At 48.4% G+C, this 16,835-nt stretch overlaps 1 protein-coding gene across 3 annotated transcripts in view; it reads right to left on the reverse strand.

Annotated features, from left to right (window-relative positions):
* LOC147706804 (calpain-1 catalytic subunit-like) overlaps nt 1-16,835 on the reverse strand; it is an 815,105-nt gene that overhangs the window by 536,433 nt on the left and 261,837 nt on the right. For all 3 annotated transcript variants that reach the window (XM_086925934.1, XM_086925935.1, XM_086925933.1), the window contains exons 5-6: nt 10,706-10,874; nt 1,189-1,272 (exon numbers count right to left, since the gene is read on the reverse strand). In XM_086925934.1, the coding sequence (XP_086782060.1) occupies nt 1,189-1,272; nt 10,706-10,874 (253 nt within the window). The remainder of the gene's footprint in view (nt 1-1,188; nt 1,273-10,705; nt 10,875-16,835) is intronic.

Genomic DNA, 16,835 nt, shown 5'->3' on the forward strand with positions numbered 1-16,835 from the left:
GGGAAGGTACTGTACGGTGCTCTGTTAAAGTCTACTTGGTAGCTTTTGGTGCCATTGTGCCTGTCACTGCAAACTTAGGCTGTGGTGCCGATGTGTTGCTATCCCTGCAATGTGGCCTTGTCGCCCAGGTGGGATCGAGAACCTTCTTGTCTCTTCTCGGCTCCAAGATGTGTTTGCGGAGTCGACCCGAGTCAAAGGGCTGTGGCGTGGTGGAGGAGGTGTGTGCAAGATGGTCTTGGCACATCGTCAGTCAACTGTACTCACAGTACGTGGGGTCACTTTGGTCCTCAGTCCCAACACAAGAATCAGCGATGTGGGCCCCTCAACATGTACCGGACCTCCTGTTGGTGCACTGACTGTAGCATCTTGCTACCTCAATAATGACGCTAGGCTGTACTATGAATTAGAGTTCTTTATTATCCGTCCATGCCGGTCCCTGTCCCTACTCTAACTGCCCCTTCCTATCCTTGCTCCTCCTCTTCCTGCATCCCCTAGCTCCACCCACCAACTACTAGACTACCCACATTGTTACACTGACCTCGATATCTTTCTCGCTATCATGTGAGAACTCTGCCTCAGCTGCCTGCTCCATGGTGTGTGCCAAATGATGATCCCTTCGGGTCAAGTGCGTCATTTTGTTTTGAAATAATGAGCTGGCTGCTCGCTTGTCTTCTTTGAACTCTGGGGATGAACACAGATGACACACCTCGTGAGTGTCGGAGTATGCGTACTTGGCCCCGCACCGAGGGTACTATCGACAAAGGTCTTCCTTCATCTCCATCACCTGGAGCGGGCATTCTCGACTGGTATGTGTCACCTGCTGGGTACTCACTTCTCAGCATCTCGAATCTGTTGGATGAACTTCACTGGATGTCCCCCTTCATCTTTCTTTACTGTAGGCTGCTTGCTCTGAAGCAGTCTGTCCGAACCCAGTGGCGGAAAAAAACTTTCTAGCAAAGGAGCTGTTGAACATGCTCAATGCCTCGAGGCGGAGGATAGACGACAAATGGCGCCAATCATAAAACTTCCTTGAGGAAAAACAACTTGCAGAGTCCAGGCTCAACACCAGGCGGACGTAGTATGCATAGCATGTGTTTCTGCAGCCAACACATGCTACAAATATGACATTTAACCAGTGATCTGCAGCACTCCAGTTACATTAGCATCATGTTATGATAAGACACTCACCTCTTTGAGAGCAGTGATTGAGTAAGTGTGGTTCTTCACCAACTTCGTGTCTGTTTCCTTTTCCGTTTCAGAGCAACTGAATATCTAAAAGACAATGGAAGGGAAGAGCGGCAAATATGAGCACAACAATTACACATCCACATCTGGTGCATTCTAGTGATGTTCTGCAGAAACCAGCTCCCCATACAGGCAGACACTTCCATCCAACATCAATTCTATGTCAGGACAGGAGGCTCCGATTATGCTTTCTCATTTCTTTAATGAAATGCTCAGCAGCCAATAAAAAACAACCAAAAAACTACATTTCCCATGAACACCAGGGAATAACCATAGAGAGTAGTGTATAAAAGGTCCCAACATTAGTCTGTCTTCCTCTTTCTTTGCTGCTCCGCAGCCAGTTAAGTGCATTTTTTCTCTTCTAAGCATATTGTTACTTGGTTGACTTTGTTGCTTCTCTTACCTGTTGTGCTTTGCGCATTGGGGTTCACGTGTTTGGGGCTTCGTCTCCGTGCTACTTACGTGTTTTTCTCCGCTGCTGTTGGGCAGTTTTTCCTTGGAGCGTGTGGTTCACCTCCGTTTGTTCCGAGCGCTGTCTCGCGCTCGTGTACTTTAGTGGAGCGGGAGCAGGGGTTTCCGTTTTCCTTAGGGGAGCGCGAGCGCTCTCGAGACGGTGTTTGGTGACAGGCGAAAGTCGCGCATGCGCACTGTCCTATTTCCGGTTCGGGGTTTCTCCTCAGAACTGGTTGAGTGACGACGTTCTTGGCGTTCTGCCCACGGCCTGTCTCCAGACTTTAACCCCGTCAGACACCGAGGTCTCTTGAGGACTTGGGTTGCAACATTGTGGCATAGGCTCTGCCTAGAGTGTTTTGGTGCTGTGCAGGCTTTGGCTCCCTCCACGCTTGAATAGTTTCTTGAAGTCGGACCCGGTCCTGCTTCGTTCAAAGCCTGCTTTGGGGTCTCCACACTCCCCCTTGACTGGTGTTTTGACACTCCGGATTATAGTCGTCTTGTGGGCATTTACTTTTCTACCTGGTAGAATGGCTGAATATTATGACGCTGATGACGACTACTGCTATGATGTCGAGGAGGAGGACTCCTTGGAACAGAATTTGGTGGAGCAGTTGGATAGAGGGGTCCAACAATCTGTTAACAAGGCGCTGGTGCGTGCTATTAACCCCTTGAAGCATCACCTGAATCTTTACGCACAACAGCAGGGTTGGCTGCCTGCTGCCAAGAAATCGGCTAAGTCGCCGGTTAATCCTCATAAGGCGGACTTTCAACGCCTGGCGAAGAGTTTGGCGGCGGCTCCTTCCGCTTCTTCTGCTCTGCATGAGTCAGAATCGGATAATGCCCACTCTTCCGCGTCTTCGGATCATGCTTCACCGCCTCCTCGGAAGAGGGTCTGTAAAGAACATTTTGTGGACGCCCCTGAGCGTCCTCCGGTGCTTAATTTCGAGCCGGCGGATATTGTCCACCCGAACTCTTCAACCTGGATGCCTTCACCTGCAGTGGCTGCCTATATTGAGACTCACATTCGTCAGCCTTTTGAGGCCTCGGTTCGGGCACGGTTGCGCTCAGAGTGCCCGAGACCGGAATTGGCGGACCATTTAGCCGACACTCCTGAGGTTGACCCCATGATGGTCACGTACCTGAAAAAATATGCGAAAGACCCTAAAAAGGGCCTGGATAGATCTTGGCGGTCCTGTCAGGACAAGATGCTCGACTTGCTGGCTCCGCTCACCAAGATCTTGGACCTCGGCTACAAGGCTGAAGAGGCTTCTGCTCTGGTGAACCCGAAGGAATTGATCGAATGGGCCCAACGGGCAATATGTTATCTGGGTAATGCTAACTGCGCGATGTCGGCAGAACATCGCAGATCCATCCTCTTAAAACTGGATCCGAAACTTTCAGAATTAGCCACTTCAGAGTCTGGTCCTGAGGCTCAAGGACTGTTGTTCGGTCAGCCGTTCCTGAAGGAACTCACTCGTTTTGTCTCCACGTTCAGCGGGATAGACAAGGCGCAGGCCTCCTTGAGACGGGCAATGCGCCCGGTTTTTGCTAAGGCCGGACGAGGTAGGGGACGCTCGTTCGGCCGGGGCTCTGCGAACCAGTCCCAGAGGGGCAATTCCTCTCAGCAGAGAGGTTCCTATGATTCCGGCTATTCCACCCGAGCCAACTTCTACCCCTCGAGGAAAGGAAAAGGCCAGTACGGAAAGGGCCGTTCTGGCGGCCAGCAAGGACAATACCATGATGCCTCCTCTACAGGTGAGCCTGATTCATGCATGCGATGTGATGTTGGGGGGTCGCATTAAATTTTTCCTGCAAAATTGGCACATGATCTCCAGCGATGCGTGGGTGCTGCAAACTGTTCAAGGGTTCAGAATAGAGTTTTATCATCCGGTGCATCAGACCCGTCCTCCCCCTTGTTTGCATTTTCCTCTAAAGGACCAGGTTTGTCTCTCCGAGGAAATAGCCACCCTCCTCAGGAAAGGGGCGATTGTTCCCACGACCCGTCATCCCATGGGGTTTGCCAGTTCAGTCTTTCTGGTCGAGAAGAAAGGGGGCGGCTCCCGTCTAGTTCTCAACCTGAAAGACTTCAACGGGGGGGTAGTCTATCGACATTTCAAGATGGAGGGCATCCATCTGTTGAGGGATCTCTTGCGAGAGGGGAACTGGATGGTCCGTCTGGATCTCAAGGATGCATACCTCTCGATTCCAATTTTCAAACCTCATCGCCGTTTTCTCCAGTTTCTCTGGCAGGGAGTTTGGTACGAGTATCAGGTTCTCCCGTTCGGTCTGTCATCGGCACCATGGTGCTTCACGAAACTGTTGAGACCAGTTGTGGAACATCTTCGGTCTCGGGGTGTGCGGTTGATTATTTATCTGGACGATATTCTCCTTATGGCGGATTGTCCTCTTCAACTTCTACGTCATCTGGATTGGTCCATCGATCTATTACAGTCTCTAGGTTTTCTGATCAATGTTCAGAAGTCGGTTTTGGTCCCTGCCCAGTCTATAGACTTCCTGGGTTTCCAGATCGATTCGGTAGCTTGTCAACTTCTCTTGCCCAAGCAAAAGATGCGTTACATCAAGAGAGAGTTGACATCTGTTATTTCCAGACCGACTGTGTCATTGAGGTCGTTGGCACGTGCAGTGGGTCTGTTGGCGTCGTCCATTCAAGCGATATTTCCAGGTCCTCTGCATTACAGGGCGATGCAACGGCTGAAAATTCTGCATCTCCGGAAAGGCCTCGGATACTCCGATCAGATCCCTCTTACGGAGGAGGTCGGTTGGGAAATGCAGTGGTGGTTGGACCACATGGAGGCCTGGAATGGTCGGGCCCTCTTCGGGGCGTCCCCGGATCTAGTGATAGAATCCGATGCCAGTCGGTGGGGTTGGGGAGCCCGCTGCGGATCTGTCTCGACCGGGGGTCGTTGGTCCCCTCAGGAGTTGACTCTGCATATCAACTGTCTGGAACTCCTGGCGGGTTCCTTTGCGATCAAGTGTTTCTCCCCCCTGCAACCGAGTTGTTGTGTCCTTCTCCGGATGGACAATGTATCGGCAGTCCGCTATGTGAACAAACTGGGCGGGACCAGGTCCAAAGTGTTGGCGGAGATCGCCAAGGATTTCTGGCACTTTTGTCTGCAGAGGAAGATCACTGTTATTGCGGAATATCTTCCGGGATGCCACAATCAGATAGCGGACTGGCACTCCAGACATCTCCGGGATTACAGCGACTGGAGGCTTCACCCTCGAGTCTTCCGTGCTCTCCATCGGCGTTGGGGTCCTTGTCAGTTAGATCTGTTTGCCTCTCGCCTCAATGCGCAACTTCCGCGCTTTTACAGTTGGAGACCGGACCCTCAAGCTCTGGCCACGGATGCTTTTCTCCAACAGTGGCCATCGACCCTTTGCTATGCCTTTCCTCCATTTCTAATGATTCCCAGGGTATTGGCTTACTCCAAACGGTTTCAGACGGATCTGATTCTGATTGCCCCTCTCTGGAGGGCTCAAGCATGGTTTCCGGTACTTCTGGAAATGTGTTCCGCTCCGCCGTTTCTCCTTCCCCCATTGTGGAATCTCTTGTTGGATCCTCTCGGAGATCCTCATCCCCTGATCCTCTCAGGCTCCCTGCATCTGCTCGCGTGGAAGATCTCGGGGATCGTTGGATGATCCCAGGCATTTCAAGCGACGCTTCCAAATTCCTTAGTGAGGCATGGGCTCCCAATACTCACAAACGATATAAAGGGTCTTGGAAGCGATGGTGCGATTGGTGTGCTCAACAACAAGTTGATCCCGTTTCAGCAGATGTCAGTGTGATTGTTAATTTCTTGGCCTCTTTAGCCACCTCTGGTCTGGCTTACTCGACTATCAATGGTTTCCCGTCGGCTATTTCAGCGGGTCATGCCCACATCGATGGGAAACCTGCGGGTGAACATCCTTTTGTTTCCAGGGTACTTAAAGGGATTCGTTTTGCGAAACCTCCCACTCCTAAGTATGTTACCTTATGGGATGTTTCGGTTGTTCTCCGATTCTTGGAAGCCTGGCCTTCGAATTCTTTGTTATCTCGCAAACAGTTATCTGCGAAGTTAACGATGTTGCTATGTTTGGTTTCATGTAAGCGCGTGTCAGATGTGCACGCTTTGGATCTTGCGGGTCGCAGTTTTACTCCTGAGGGGGTTTCTTTTCGTCTTTCCAGGCGTACAAAATCTAATACGCCTTCTATTACTTATCCTTCTTTTCCTTCTCGTCCCAACCTTTGCGTTGTGCAGTACCTAAAGGATTACGAGGTGAGTACCGCTTCTTTTCGTTCAGACATGCAGGGTCAACTGCTGATTGCTTTACAAAAGCCATTTCGCCCCGTCACTCCAGCTACTTTGGCGCGCTGGGTGCGGTGGCTTATGTCTGAAGCAGGTATTGATGTTTCTGTGTTTGGCGCGCATTCTGCACGCGGGGCGATGGCATCCAAAGCCTATTCCATGGGTGTTACTTTGTTTGATATTATGAAAGCTGCAGATTGGTCATCTGATTCTGTATTTAAAACGTTTTATTTTAAACCGATTGATTGTGTTGCTTCTGTAGTGGTGGATCAGCTTTAAAAAAGCATAATCGGAGCCTCCCGTCCTGACAGAGAATTCAAAATTTGCAAACATTCGTGACAAGAATTTTCAATTCTATTAAGGACTAGGAGGCGAGGATTATCCCACCCGTGTTTCATATTTGTATGCTAATGTATTATGATGGTATACATGCAATTGCAAATATTTCACTCCTTGTTATTCCCTCCCTGAATGGCTCTTGACAGTGTTATTACTTTGGATATTATGGCTCTGTATCTTTTCCAGGTTCAGACCAGAAGTGATGTCGTTTGTTCCTTGTCGGAATCTGGTTCTCCTCCTGGCTTCTGGACCCATGGTTCTTCGGCTGCCTACTTCAGGATTCTCTGGATGACTGCGGCTTGTTTGGAATTGTTGTTCCTGTTGTATTTGGGATTTTACTTTAACTTGGACATGTTTCCACAAAGAAAGAGGAAGACAGACTAATGTTGGGACCTTTTATACACTACTCTCTATGGTTATTCCCTGGTGTTCATGGGAAATGTAGTTTTTTGGTTGTTTTTTATTGGCTGCTGAGCATTTCATTAAAGAAATGAGAAAGCATAATCCTCGCCTCCTAGTCCTTAATAGAATTGAAAATTCTTGTCACGAATGTTTGCAAATTTTGAATTGCCCACCATTGTAGGCAGGCACCACCATCTACTATCCACTACTGCACACAGTCAACACCAGTCGCTGTTCACTACATCATGCACGTACCACCAGCCACTGCCTACTGCTGCACACAGACACTACCAGCTGCTTTCAACCCCTGCATGCAGGCCTGCGTCTGAGCTGATTTATGGCTGGATGTTAGTTCCTCTCGCAGGATCATGGCTTAAAAATCACTATTCACTGCTAAAAACACTACTCGCACGTTATGGCTCATCTTCCATTCGCCTGCAAGTGACTCTCACTGTGGCCTCTGTTTCCAGCCTCGGCCATACATGAAAAGACACTAAACTCACCTGCGCTCAGTTCTGACATTGTTGCTGTGATCACCCTGCTGGCTCTACTCACTCCATTGGCGGACCCTCGTCGCACAACTGGATCCTACCCCTAGAATGACTGATAACAAAACCAAAGCTTTGAAAGGAAATATCTGATTCCATTCACGAACATGGGGGCATATTTACAAGGGCCATATCTGCGCTTTTTTGGCTTTTTAAAGCCAAAAAAGCAGGGATAAAAATATTGCCCTATTTACAAGAGGGTGCTCACATGCATTATCGAATGTTAGCACCCTTTTTTCCAACGCCTCCCTTTGCATCTTTAATAAGATGCAAAGTGGGCGTCACTGGGCAGTACAACCTTGTAAATATCGCTGATGTGCACATCGCAATATTTACAAGGTAGCCTACGCATTTTAGCAGACGTTAGCAGACGTTAGTTTTGGGCGAAAACTGCTGTTTTTGCCAATAACTAATGTCTGCTAAAATCCTGACTAACCCAATGCTAACATGGGGGGTGGATTCTTGTGTTACGATCAACAAGTACATGACCATTTTGCAGGTAACATCGCTGGAAAACCAGCGATGTTCCATGCATAATGGCGATTACCCCTGCTATCGCTGGAATTTATATCGCCATTGCGCTATGCGTTGTAAATACAGCGCAAGCATGGCGATAAATTCCAACGAGAAATATAAAAGCACTAAGCGCGCTTTGCGATATTTATTGTTGTCTGTTGTAAATATGCCCATGGTCCTGCCCAATGACTGATAAAACAACATTGAGTAAAGGTTTAAGGGAAGGAGTGCAACTGCTCAAATCTTGAAATTGCTCAGCAACATTATCGCCTCAGAGCCTGCACCCCAAGGATTTAATTTTAAAATATCGGAAAGAAGACGTCATCGCGGAGACAGAAGAATAACACAAAGTGAAATGACTCAAATGCAATTATGAACAAAACTGATATATTAATGATGGGACAGTTGAATTTTGCTACTCGAACAGTTCGTTTTTTCTTAATGTTTCTTTCTAATATTCTCTCAAGGAGGGGCACTAGCTAAGTGGGGAACCGGGATGTCTATACATTTTTATCAATATGTTCGTTATGTTTTTTTGATTTCACGGGACGGCTTGATTTCATGTGAGCTTACTTTCTCCGATCATTATGGGAGATGAAGTCCATCTTTATACGGCATGTTTCAACTACAAGTAGGGGTGGAGGCTTGTAGCTAGATCGCTCACAGGTGTGTGTCTTTTCTCTTTAAAAACGCCATGAGCGTGTGAGTAATACTTTGAGAATTTCTGCCATGAGGGAGTGAAGTGAGGTTACGCTGCCGGTTTCGGCACTGAAAAGGTAAATTTGAGAGAAGGGTGGATCAGAGTTTAGTGGGAATTGTACAGCAGGGAGTAAACATTGAGCTTAATGCCAATTGACAACTCGGGAGAGGGGAGGGTTTGAGCACGGAGTGAGAGCCACGGGAAATTTACACACCCGCATGCTTGAGTCAAATAGGGTTGAGGGTAGAGTTAAAATTATTAGTTCGAATTAAGAATAATGTCGAGCAGCTAGCTTAACTGTTTCTTTATTTTATTTTCAGTTTAACCCCTGACGAAGAATTTTACAATTCGAAATGCATTGGGAGCACTTTGATGTCATTTAAACACTGTTGAAAAATGTTTGTCCTCACATGCCCTCGTAGAAGCCTAGAATGGCAACGATTGGCATTTGAAAATGATGAATAAATAATTCAAAGTACGAACATGATGTCTCCGCAGTGATGTAATTAAAGAAGATATACGAGTTAAGATTTTGGATTAAAAAGAATGACCAGGTAATAAGAAAGTGCCTACTAAGGAAGAGTTTTACACAGGAAGGTTTTCCCTAATCGCAGTGCGACAGACGGGCGCAGGAGTGAAGTGTCCCAGTAAACTTGATAAAACAACATCCACATCTTTAGTTCTGTTGAAGCCTGAAGAAGATCTCAGTCGATCTATGTGATCTTAATAGATCTCAATGGAAGGCTGCCCTGAGGAGCCACGAGGAGAGCCAACACCTACAATGGATGACCCCATCCTGGACACCAGTCACACTGCACACAGCCAACATGGTAATGAGACTGTGGGTTAGGTCGATCCGAAGGCCCCCCACTTCAACATGAGAATACGCTGAAGCTGAATGTGCTGTGGCCCACAAACGTTCGGTGCTCAAGCAGAAAGAAGAGTCAATCACCAGGTCCTGTCTAAGTACAGGCAACCAGGTGCACATGCAAAAGCTTCGCAGAGAAGGTGCAGAAGTGCAGCTATATTTGCTTTTGCATGGGTAAAAGTGGAGAGCCTGATTGCAGGTCATTACATTCCACATAGCATTACTTACAACTACTGTTGCTTCCGTTAAAAAAAGGCTACTATCCTGACCCCAATACTCCAACTTTAAAATATACTTTACCTAAACTCCATCTCTTTGACAACCCTCTTAACAGTAACCTAAATTCTAATGTGCTACACAGGTCATTTCATTAATTTAAACTTAATCTGCACCTCTGCAATGTGGCTGATATGAGTTCAATGGGATGAACCAGAATGGGTCATAGTGACATCAACTCCTTGTGGGGCGATTCCACCACCCTCAAATACATGTTCCCAGCTACCACTATGCAAGGCATATCCGCTTCGAGAAAGATATTGTTCTTTCCCAGCAATGAATACTCCAGTTTGTTGTCAATAACATTCAAGGTGATAACCAAGGTGCAGCTTAGATATCATTAAGGCTCTTAATCCAAACAAAGCTCTTTGAAACAAGTAGGCCTGTAGTCCAGAGAGGAAGGAGTGATAAGCCTTTGGACAGCTGTGCAAATATTGGAACACCTCTGATTTGGACATCAATTATTTTTTCTAACTAAGGAAGGCTACAATTTCTTACAATGTTTTTGATTAAATTCATAACTGAATCTTGGGTTACTGACTCCAGCGGCCCGCCAACACACACACACACAGCCCATCACTCATATCTAGTTCGGATTTGTTGATAATGCTTCATACACACGCTCTCGGTCAACTGGAAATCAGGGCTCACAGATGTGTACTGGAGGGATATCCAAGTCAAAACACACAAAGGAAAGTATAAACGCGTGAACGCTCTCCTTGTGACGTTACAACGCGCTCAAAATGATTGCGGTACATTACATTGCAGTTTTTACAACGCAACTCGTTACAACGACTTGCGCTGGACTTATGAATAGTATGATTTACTATTCCAACACCAGTCTACGTACAGTAGGGAAGGTGTTGGAATAGTTATCAGAATATTCCTTAGGTTAGACCGCCATCCAGCGTAAGTCGTTGTAACGACTTGTGTTGTAATACCCGCAATGTAAAGGCATTGCGATGCAATGCCCACGTGGCAATGGATGTTTCCCGTATGCGACAGATGAATAATCTAGAGTGTTTGTTCTAGCTAATGAAAAGTTCCTTACCTCAATGAAGCAGCCGAGTAACGAGCCCCGTGCAATCGCTCTCTGGATGATTTCGTACAGGTCAGTGGGAGCCTTCTTCAGGTCGTACGTCTCTGCAACACCTCCTGTGAAATCCACAAAGCTCTCGCTGTTATAACCTCCAGACAGGCCTTCATAGGAGCCATTCAGCCTGTAGGAGAGGGGTTGGAAGAAAACAGTGAATTTACCAGAAGTGTAGGCCGTTTAGATGGCTACATACATCGCCAGTGTCTTTGGTTACTTTGAAGGGTACAGCAGCAAACATACTCACAGCAAATGGAAATAACAAACACATTAAAACATACTCCACAGATATGATGTGAAACTCAACCATCTTAAACTGCCTGAATGTGAGAAACTAAAGACATAGTCAAAGCCTGGAAATACATGACACTAATACAAGTGTATTCATTGACTTTCAGTGTCAGTAACAGAATATGAGTGTGTGAAACTGAAGAAAAATTACGCAAAAACTACAAATCCATAGAAAGGCCATAAAAACACATTTGCAGCCTATGATAGAAACTACAGAAAATACAATAAAAAGTCTTAAAACATATTTAAGCCTTGCAAGTGAGAAATGCATGAAAAGTATGCAAACTAACTAATGACTATAAGTGTCAGAAACTGAAGTCTCAACAAGACATTTTCAAGATTGACACATAAAGAAAATACATACAGTGTTTTGGTCTTCAAACCAATGAAGCTAGAAGTGCAATAAAGTTACTATTTCAAGAGTCTTATTCGATTCCTTAAACAACACAGAAAGGGTATATTCTGAAGGACCAGCGATACCTACCGCAAACGCCAATTAGCTGTAGTTTTTTTATCGATGCCTAACCCTGAAAACTATCGCCTTGTTAACGGTGTATTACCAAGCCGTCGCTACATGGCGATAGTATCAGGGAATGGCGGTGAAAACTGCCACTAACATCAGCGTGATGGCGATAGGAAATCCAGGGTTAGCGGGCGATAAATAGCGAAAGGCCCATTAGCGCTAAAAAAAACTCATGATAGTCAGCTCAACGTGAGTTTTTTGTTTTCTCTAATGCAAAAAATAGCCTGTCAGTCAATCTCCATTATCAAATAGGCATACAAATCAATAAAATGCAGAATGGAGCAGCCAAGTGCAGCACCCATCAACAGCCCCTGCAATCCACCCAACATCCAGGATGACCAGGATGAGAGTCTTGATGCCTCACTAGACCTGCGACTGGAGCCTGGATGCCTCACTAGACATGCCTCTGGAGCCTGGATGCCTCACTGGACCTGCGCCTGGAGCCTGGAGGCCTCCCTGGACCTGCGCCTGGAGCTTGGATGCCTCGCTGGACGTGCGTCTGGAGCCTGGATGCCTCGCTGGACCTGTGTCTGGAGACTGGATGCCTCGCTGGACCTGCGTCTGGAGCCTGGATTGGGATGCGGAGGAGCTGTGGAATCGATGAGACATTATGGCGCGACGATCGCCCGTACCTGGTGGTGAAGTCTGGCAGGCTGGATGGAGCCACGTTGCTGACCTGTGTGAGAAGACTACCTTGCGCACCTTGGAGCTGTTAATAGTAGAGGCGCTCCTGCTCCCCAACGTAGGGATGTCTGCATCGCATACTAGGATCCACCCCTACACTGTGGTGCATGGAGGGGATTCCCAATGGTGGGTGCCGCCTCTCTGCATCACAGGCCAAATGAAGTTGGGTTGGCCGGACGCTGTAGAGGGTGAGGCCCCTGAGCTGCGCCAAACTTGTGTGGTGGGAGCGCTGCAACTTCATGCCTAAGGGGGTCCTGCTGCATCAACTGCATCGGGAGGTTCACCAGCAGACTTGGTGGCTACTGCTGTACCCAGGCTCGTGAACTCCCTCCAGGCTGAGGATCCTGCTGGCTGAGTCACAGATTTGGAGAGAGTTCAGCGGATTGCGCTACGGTGTCAATGTCCATGTAAGGAGAAGGTGGGACTCGTATCGCAGAAGGCCGGGGGGGTTCGAGTCCCCCAGGCCTAGCACACGTAGATAACGCACCCCCAGTTGCGGCTCATCCGCTATGGCGGGAGAACGTCGCCCTACTGCTTTCAAGCAGTGCAGGAGTGGAACAATCATCACGTGATGAAAAATTACTGATGTAACCGTGCTATGTTTCCCCTGCGGGTGGGAAGGTGGGTAGGACTGCTGCAAGCATAGGGCAAGGCATGGGCAGATTGGCTTGCCCACTCAAGTGCGCAATGACTGGTTGGTCGACCCACACATGCACACTTCCCTGTTCGTAATGCAGGCTGCATTACAGCCTGCGTGTAGAACATGTCCACCCCTCCAGCCCCTCGCTGCATGCCTTGTCCCGTTGCGAATTACCTATCCCACTGCTGCATCACAGCGTTGTGATTGGCTATGTGGAGGGAGCCTGGCTGCCTACTTCTTGTTTCTGGAAGTAGACACAGGAGCAACGAAGACACAGGACCAGGCTTCGGCGTAAGACTTCCCTTATTGAAATTTTTACTACACCAGCCCACACCCCATCCAGTGCTCTTTCCAGCGTTTACCACCTAACAGCTGTCCAGCCCCTCCAGCACTGGAGCATACCCCCATGCAGAGCGTACCACCCGTGTGCCAAAAGGCCATAACTTTGCATTCCATTCCAATGCATATTAATACTAGGCACATGGCAACAGTAGAGTAGGTGTTGCATAGTGGAGACATTAATATCACTATTCCCACTTCAGTGAGTGCAACCCAAAACTAACCTTTGCACCCCAAACCCATCCGTGAACCCTGGAATTCCTTTTTGAGCCTCCATAACACACCCAAAAATCAAATTTGACCCAAATGCGCACCCCAATTGTCATATGTTACCCCAAATGCACACCCCAATTTCCATATTTTACCCCACAACACACCCCAATTTTCATATTTTACATCTGAAACCCATACCCACTTGAAAAACTTTAAATTACCCCATTACTGACCTCACAATGCGTTGTAATCAAACGTTATGTAAAGGCACCTGCGTTGTCGGAGTTACGTTGTTAACAATCTACTGCCTGCGTTGTAATGGTCGTCTCCCATGACGATGGCAACCCGTAGGCTATGCGGCTTGCGTCCGTCTGCCCCCAGACCCCGCTCAGCACCAAGGAGCCTTTCTCTTGGACACTCCACCACTACAACGCCAGCACCCTCCTCGCCATCAAACCTGGACGCCACCTCGCCTGCCAGGACCAACCTCTGTTCCGGACCGGACATCGCCATCACCATCACTGACTGCTGCAGTATCACCCGCAAGGAGCACCTCGACCATCAAGGTGGAGTCATTGCCATCACCTACAGAAGCACACTCTGACTGACCACACACACTAATGACTCAAGGGTAAACATGGACCACCTCAACTCCCACATCCGGACCAAGCCCAAGCACATCCTCTGTGGCAAACTCATGTGCAGGTCCCCCAGGCCATGGCCTCCCATTCTCCAATGCCATTGTAGACCTCCTACCCGGTGAGCTCAGGTTTCACCTGGACAACCCTTGTGACCAGGATACCATCCCCTCCTGGGGTAGGTCCCCTACCACTTTCAGCGGCAGCGGCTCTGCAGGCGGAGCAAGGGGCCCAGGACGCCGCATCATCACCGGGCGGACTCTGCTGCTCACTGCAGCCGGATCATCGGGGGCTGGGAGGCCGGCCCGGAGCGGCGCATCATGTGCCGGGCAGCGCGGGGCTCCCCGCAGCGGAGGACACCGCTCATTCCCCGGGCTCTGCGGCTCTTGGCGGCCGCCCTCCTTTTGCAGCAGGCTCCAGCCGAGGCCTCTGATGGGACAACGCTATGCACAACAGTATTCCTAAAGGATATTTACCACACCACGGTCTACAGGAATGTGCACAAAGGAAAACCTCTCCTAAACGAATGCAAACCGTGCTGCAGAGCCGGCTGCCCCATGAACGCATGACTTCTAGAGAAGCAGCTGCCTTCCCCGACATCATGAATGCCCCTCAGACCACGCAGAAGGCCTTTCTATACATCCGCAACCGCACGCTGCAGCTGTGGCTGGAGAACACCGCATTCAGCTGACCTTCGAGGCCACCCTACAGCAGATGCAGGCGCCCTACAACAGCGACACCGTACTGGCCCACCGTATACACAATTACCTGGAGAGACACGGTATCATCAACTTTGGTGTCTACAAGAGGGTAAAGCCATTGCCAACCCAAAAGACCGGGAAGGTGATCATCATAGTACTCGAACTTGAGTCGGTGACTTTTATTTTTCTTGTCTTTTTTACTTTCACTTTATTTATTTTACTGGCCCTGTATGTACCAATGCTGGACACTAACAAAGGACTATATATCCGGGCAACAAGTCATACTAAGGATTCGGCCATCTTGGAATGTACTCATTACATTGCTATAGACTGATCTCTCACATAGATACTCCAAAGACTAGACTTTTTGACCACCTCCTGATCCTCACTCTATTCTGGCGGAGTCCGAAATGCATACATAACCGACTCCCGGTGGAGCTGCTACGACAGCTATAGGGGAGACTGGCTCTGGCACACCGCTATGGCCGTCACCTACCCAGCCAGACTTTGGACATTTGTCTCGTTTTCCTCCCCGCTGCTGTCTCCTCCTGTGGTTTACCAGCTTCCCCGTTCTTTCTGATCTTCATTTTAATGTTCATGTTTTTTTTTTTTTTTTTTTTTGGAACCTTATGTAAAGCCGTTGAGACAACATGACCATTGCCCGGTGGAGCCGCTTGGTTCGGCTATAGAGGAGTCTGGCGCCCGCGGCCGTCACCTACCCAGCCGGACATTGGTGCATGGCACTCCTCGTCCTTTCGCTGCTGTCTCTTTATATCTTCCTCCGAGGACCTCCTCTCCCTCTCTCAGAATCCCTTTTCTTGTCCCCATCTTCCTTCTCACCCTCTCCTCTGATCCTGACCTGCCATCTTGTTCCGTCCTTTGTCCGTTCCTTTCTTCCTGCTCCCACTCATTCCCATGTTTCCCTTCTCTTCTCCCCCTTTTCCCTGACCCGTATTTTCCCTCGCTCCCATTGCACCTTAATATCTTTTGTTTTTGTAATGATCTAATCATTAGATGTATTTGTATAACCTTGTTTTTCCTCTTCCTCGCAACGATCTTTCATGTAAATCCTGAAACGTTTGTAATATGCTAAATGCTAAATTCCTCATGTAAAGCGCTCTGATACCTCTGGGTCTAGCAGCGCTATATAAAACACTTAAAATATAAAAAATAAATAAAAATAAGCAGCAAGACACCTCAACAAGCCACATAGCAGGACACACGGTCGAGCACCGGAACTTCCACTACAGCCACAACACCTGACTCTCCTGGACCGACCATCATTGGTAACATCACGTCTTCACCTTGCCCACTGGACACCACCGCCATCATCGAACCCCCTTGCAGCTGGATCAATTCTTCCGAAGAACGTCTTGTCAACTCCCTCTGCACCAACACTCCACCAATTCTTCCAAACGATGACACCTAGCGACCAACGATAGATCTCCAACTGCACCGACATTCGGGCAACCCTGATGAACGGCATTGCGTCAGTACCTTCCACCAGCCTTATGGCAAACGTGGGGGTGACGCAGTGCAACAGGGTTAGGCTGGCCCCATGCATTGCTTGAGTTGCGTCATGGTTGGGACACGACTGCAGCAATACATGAGTTTAGTGCCGACAGATACGTCAGGATTCCTGACGTATGTCATTACTTGCGTCATGGAGCGCTGTCCAGTGAATACAACGCATCCATACTATTGCAAGAAGTGCATAGTGAGAAGTGTTGCAACACAGTCTTGTTGCAGCGCTGCAACACTTTTCATTACTGTGGCCAAGAATGCGCGCTATCTTATTGATGGTGTGCATTCTTGCACTGTAGTTTTGTCGCGAGGCAGCGCTGCAACATTGCTTGCAGCGCTTTCCAGCCCCGGTGGACTTGGCCCTTTTTGCAGGGTCATCCCTGAAGTTTTTGCTTTCCTCCTCTATTTTATCCGACCTGTTTTTGGCTATCCTATGACTCTGGGCACTTTACCACTGCTGATCAGTGCTAAAGTGCATATGCTGTCCCTATTGTAAATTAATGTTTCAATTTGTGATTCCATGATTGGCTAATTT

The sequence above is a fragment of the Lissotriton vulgaris genome, chromosome 6, assembly GCF_964263255.1.
Source record: "Lissotriton vulgaris chromosome 6, aLisVul1.2, whole genome shotgun sequence".
NCBI lineage: Eukaryota > Metazoa > Chordata > Amphibia > Caudata > Salamandridae > Lissotriton > Lissotriton vulgaris.